The sequence below is a fragment of the Polypterus senegalus genome, chromosome 4, assembly GCF_016835505.1.
Source record: "Polypterus senegalus isolate Bchr_013 chromosome 4, ASM1683550v1, whole genome shotgun sequence".
NCBI lineage: Eukaryota > Metazoa > Chordata > Cladistia > Polypteriformes > Polypteridae > Polypterus > Polypterus senegalus.
Genome location: NC_053157.1, coordinates 218,726,974 through 218,732,069, shown reverse-complemented (window position 1 = coordinate 218,732,069; position 5,096 = coordinate 218,726,974). Strand labels below are relative to the sequence as shown.

Below are 5,096 nucleotides of genomic sequence, written 5' to 3'. Positions count from 1 at the left end.
CCATTATAAATGCTTATTCTAAAATGTTATCAATTAGATCCTGCTAGGTTTAAAAAACATTTTAAACAGGTCCTTCTTAGTGAGAATTTCAATTTTCCAGTTTCAGATAGTAATAACATCAGTTACCCACTGACTTAAAAGAGGTGGGCAAGGATTCTTTCAGTTGAGCAGGATAAGACTACATGCCAATAGTAAAGTGACGGCAATTACAGTTTGTTTGTCCTTCTCCACTTTAAGCCCCTCTGAAAGAACACCAAACACAGCTGTTAGTGGGTTAGGAGATATTGTGACTCCAAGGCTGTCTGATAGGCATTTAAAGATTTCGGTCCAGAATGATGTTCATTTGGTGCAGGCCCAAAACACGTGACCCAGTGAGGCTGGAGCTCGATTGTAACATTCACAGGTTGGATCTTGCCCTAATAACAATACCGTCGTACTTACAAGATTTAATTGTAGACAATAAATTGTTATCTACAAAGAAATAATCAATTCTTGAGTAACAGTCATGCACTGGTGAGTAGAAGGAATATGCTCTTGAGTTTGAGTTTAGAAATTTCCAGGGGTCTGATAAGTTGTGGTCAGTGGTCACTCCTGTCATAGGAGACCTATCTAAGAGTGGATTTAAAACACAATTAAAGTCTCCAGCCATTAAAATTCTATGAGTGTTCACATTGTGAATGGATGCAAATATGTTTTGGATGAAGTCTCTATCATCTACATTGGGTGTATAATTACTTTTCAAAATCACTTTTATTAATGACAATCACATATCTCCCTTCAGGATCAGATACTACGTCTGATATTACAGATGAGACTGTTCTATGTATAAGAATTCCCACACCTCTATTTTTCTTTGTAAAGCTGGAATGGAATATTTGGCCAGTCTGTGCAGCCGGATCTGATCCTTGCTTAATAAGTGGGTCTCCTGTAAAAATAATATTTTAGCGTTTAGACCTGTTAGGTGAGAGAATACTTTTTTTCTCTTTAATTTGTGATTGAGACATTTAACATTTCAGCTTACAAAGTTAACTGCTTGTCATGGAGACATTGCTTCTGAACTTTTGTTGTCATTTTGTAGTCTTAACTTAAGATAAGACAACTTTGAACTTAATTTCCAATTTTCCCAGGAGTTATCGCCATGAAGACTATTGTTACGTTGGCACTTATAATTATGAGGATTAAAAGGATAGATTAGAGATAGCTTGCTCTCTTTCTCTCCCCCCCCTAGTTCCTCTGCTCTCCTATTTTGCCTAACCACATGAGGCTGAACCCCACTTCACAAAGTCCCAGTCCTATGACAGAGCACATCCAAAACAAAACAAGCCCCTCAGCTTTTATATGAACAGATGTGTACACACACTTTGAGCCTCTTTTTGTGCATACATCTGACCCTTAGCCTGGAGTCAACTCAGCCCTTCTTTACTGTGGAGCACATACCTCCTATAATAATAAGAAGATTATTTTCTCATTTTCGTTTTCCTTAAAATAAATTGCTTTAGATTGTAGTGGACTGGCGCCCTGCCCAGGGTTTGTTCCTGCCTTGTGCCCTGTGCTGGCTGGGATTGGCTCCAGCAGACCCCCGTGACCCTGTGTTAGGATATAGCGTGTTGGAATATGTCTGACTGACCAAATTGCGTTAGAATGTCCTATTTCCAAAAAATACTGTGGTGGACTTTGAAAATGTCTTCAAGAAAAGTATGTGTATATATTTTAAAATCCCTTTTTTGTGTGTGTTTTTGCCTTTAATACACTCACTTAAATGCTTCAAATAAAATAAGTATGTATTATCCTCACATTAATACTGATATAATTTGACATATGCCAGCCTGACCACTAGGTGGCATCAAATAATACAGAATGGCTGCAGTGTTTATCATCAAAAACAGATGTCCATAGTCACAGCACTCCTTGGGGTTACCTTGCATTTTTCTTAGAAAAGCTACTCTGGACATTCTTTGCTTTGGGCCACAAGGAGGCGGCACTGGAAACCCTTTAAGTACAAACTGAGACTAGATGGCAGACCAATAGAAGGAATAATCAAACTGAGAATTATTTGGCAGAGCCTCGAAGCTGTAATACTAGAGAAATGGTGGCTAGAAATAGGAAACAGAATGAAAGGAAAGTGAAAAGTACAATGAAGTTGAAAACATTGGCAGAGTCTAAGAAAGGGAAAGTAGATCAGCAGCTGAAACATGTGTTTTAAAAAAGTAAGCTTCTATAGGCTGCTAGGTGAAAATTAATTAATGATGGAGATGTGTACTCTCTCATATTGTGTCCTGCCATGTGGAGAAGGGTAAGTAGCAAATACAATTAAGACAAAAATCCCATCCATATATTTTCTAATCTGCTCATCAAGCTCATGGCTTCAACCTGAAAAGAATCAATATGTCAATTAATATAGAACTGGTACAGGGTAGAACAGTGGCTGTACCAATGTACTCCATTATAGTGTCACTATATATTTTGAACCTGGACTGTGGGCAAAGCAGAAGCCAAATCTGGAAGGAAGGCAGTGCCAGTCCCAGCAGCAATGAATGCAAAGTGCCATCTAATATAGAACTGGTTTAGAACAAGATAAGAACAAGTGAAGTGGCAGTAAACACAAAAGTGCATTTGTGAAAAATCACATCCTCCAAATCATAAAACATGGCATGGCAGGATGATACAGTCACTGTCTTATTCTGTTTAATGGATTGCATCTTCCTGGGGTCAGATCATTTGCTGTGAGGATTGTTTTCTGCTAAGTACAAAAACTTTTATCCCATATCCCCAAAGATGTGCATGTTATTTGAACGGTGACACTAAATAGGTCCCAGGAGAGATTGTGGTTGAGTGGACCGACCTGTCTTGTTCACTGTTGCTTCCTGCTTCACCTATAAACATATTATTGTGTTGAAGGTTTAATTTTCAATGGATAATAATAATAATTTCCCATTTATAAAAAAATCAATTCATAATCATAACAATCATGACAAAGATGAAATAACATTTTCAAAAAGATTTGAATGTTTAGTTAAACTCAAATAAATGAAACCTCATATTCATATAAATACTCCTATCCTTAATTCTTTACTTTATTGAAGGTCATTTGGCAGCAGTTCATGCTTCTAATGTTCTTAGGGTAAGACTCTATTAGCTTTGCAAACCCGGAATTGATCAGTTTATCCCATTGTTCCTGATGCTCTCAAGCTCCATCATATTGGATGAGTAAAACATTGGTAAGCTGCCACCTTTGGGTCCCTCTACAGATGTTCCATGGAGTTTAAGTCTGAGCTTTGCTGGGACACTCAATGACAGACAAAGACTTGTCACAAAGCTATTTCAGTATTGTCTTGACTGTATGCTTTGGGTCATTGTGCTGAAACATTTGCCCCAGTCTGAGGCTGAGCTCACTCTGGATCAGGTTTTCCTCGAGAACCTCTCCATATTTGATGCATTCATCTTTCAGTCAATTCTAAACAGTCTCCCTGTGCTTGCTGATGAAAAGCACCCACACAGCATGTTGCTGTCGCCACCATCATTCACAGCAGAGATGTTATTAGACAACTGATGAGCATTGCCAGGTCTTTGCCAGACATAGTGCTTGGAGTTCTGCACAAACAGTTTATTTTTTATCTCATCAGACCAGAAAATTTTTTTTTCTTTTGCTCTTAGAATACAAAGGTGCTGTCAGATGTGTTTTACTCAAGAGTGTCTTTCTGTCCAGCCTCTCTGCTATAAATGCTTGATTGATGGAGTGCTGCTGAGAAATCATCATTCCGACACCTTCTCCCATCTCAGCAGAGGACTTCTGAAGCACCGTTAGAGTCATCATTGGTCTCTTAGTCACCTCCATAACCAAGGCTCTTCCCTTCTTGGGTACGCAGTTTGGTCTCAGTTCATTTTTAAGCACACCCTCACTTTATTTCCTTTGTTTCTTCCCCATTCAGGATTTGCTAACTGACGTCTCTCCTTAAAACTGCATGAGACATAAAGAGTGAAGTCACTGAGATCAAGTCAGTTAAGCCTGTCTCTAAGACACAGTGGAGATGGATTTCTCACTTCTGTTTTTGGTGACCTTCTTTATGTTGATTGAAGGTGAGATCTAGAAATAAAATTATCACACCTTTTATGCGAATTCTACATAAAGAGTAAAACTGTAATTGTATTTATATCTAAAAAATAAATTAATTGCATTTTATTTAATCTCTTGTATTCTCTTCTATCCAGGGTCCTGCGGAGATATCATCATGACTCCCTCAAGCCTGTCTGCGTGGCCAGGAGAAACTGTCAGCATGAACTGTAAAGCCAGCAGCTCCATTACCAGTGGCAGCACTAAATATCTTTCCTGGTATCAGCACAGAACAGGAGAAGCTCCAAAACTCCTGATTTATTATGCAAGCACTCTGCAGTCTGGGATCTCAAGTTGGTTTAGTGGCGGTGGCTCTGGACTTGATTACACGCTGACTATCAGTAACGTGCAGCCTGAAGATGCAGGACATTACTACTGTCAGCAGCATTACACCACTCCTCTCACACAGTGACACAGAGCCGTACAAAAACTTCCTTGACTTGTCTGTGCAGCTGCTGTTCTTAATTTTGCTGGCTGTAAGAGTGAAGTCACGGGGTTGGCACACAAAGGAGAAAGAAAGAGAAAAAGAGAATAGAAAAAGAGTCTTCTGATCACAACATATTACAGAAAGGGTAACACGTGAGAAAGTGACACAATCCAGAAAACCATTTGAGTAAGGAAGAACTAAATACATTTTAAAAATATCTATCTATCTATCTATCTATCTATCTATCTATCTTACTCGATCAAACAGGTGAGAAATCACCAATCTCAGTCTCACCCAGGGCTTTGCAGGGCAGACAATACTTAACTACCATAATCATGTATATCCATGTCACTGGCATGAAATACAAAAATGTTATTTCTATTTTCCTTATACTGTTTTGAAAAACATCTTTCCATAGTCTTTTCTAGTCTAGTGAAAATCAAAAATTATGACTCAAACTCAATTTTATTTAATTGTATTCAGGGTCATTATGTTTTCCAATGTTCCATGTATGCAAGCAGTGAACAAATCAGACCAGGACTTTCAAAAGTACTTCGT

General features: G+C 38.5%; 1 gene segment (V, D, J or C); it reads left to right on the top strand.

Moving 5' to 3' along the window:
• The first annotated feature begins 3,995 nt into the window (after positions 1 to 3,995).
• On the top strand, positions 3,996 to 4,523 carry LOC120528833. The segment is given in 2 exon segments: positions 3,996 to 4,077; positions 4,210 to 4,523. Coding segments are annotated over 2 exon segments (363 nt in total).
• The last annotated feature ends 573 nt before the right edge of the window (positions 4,524 to 5,096 follow it).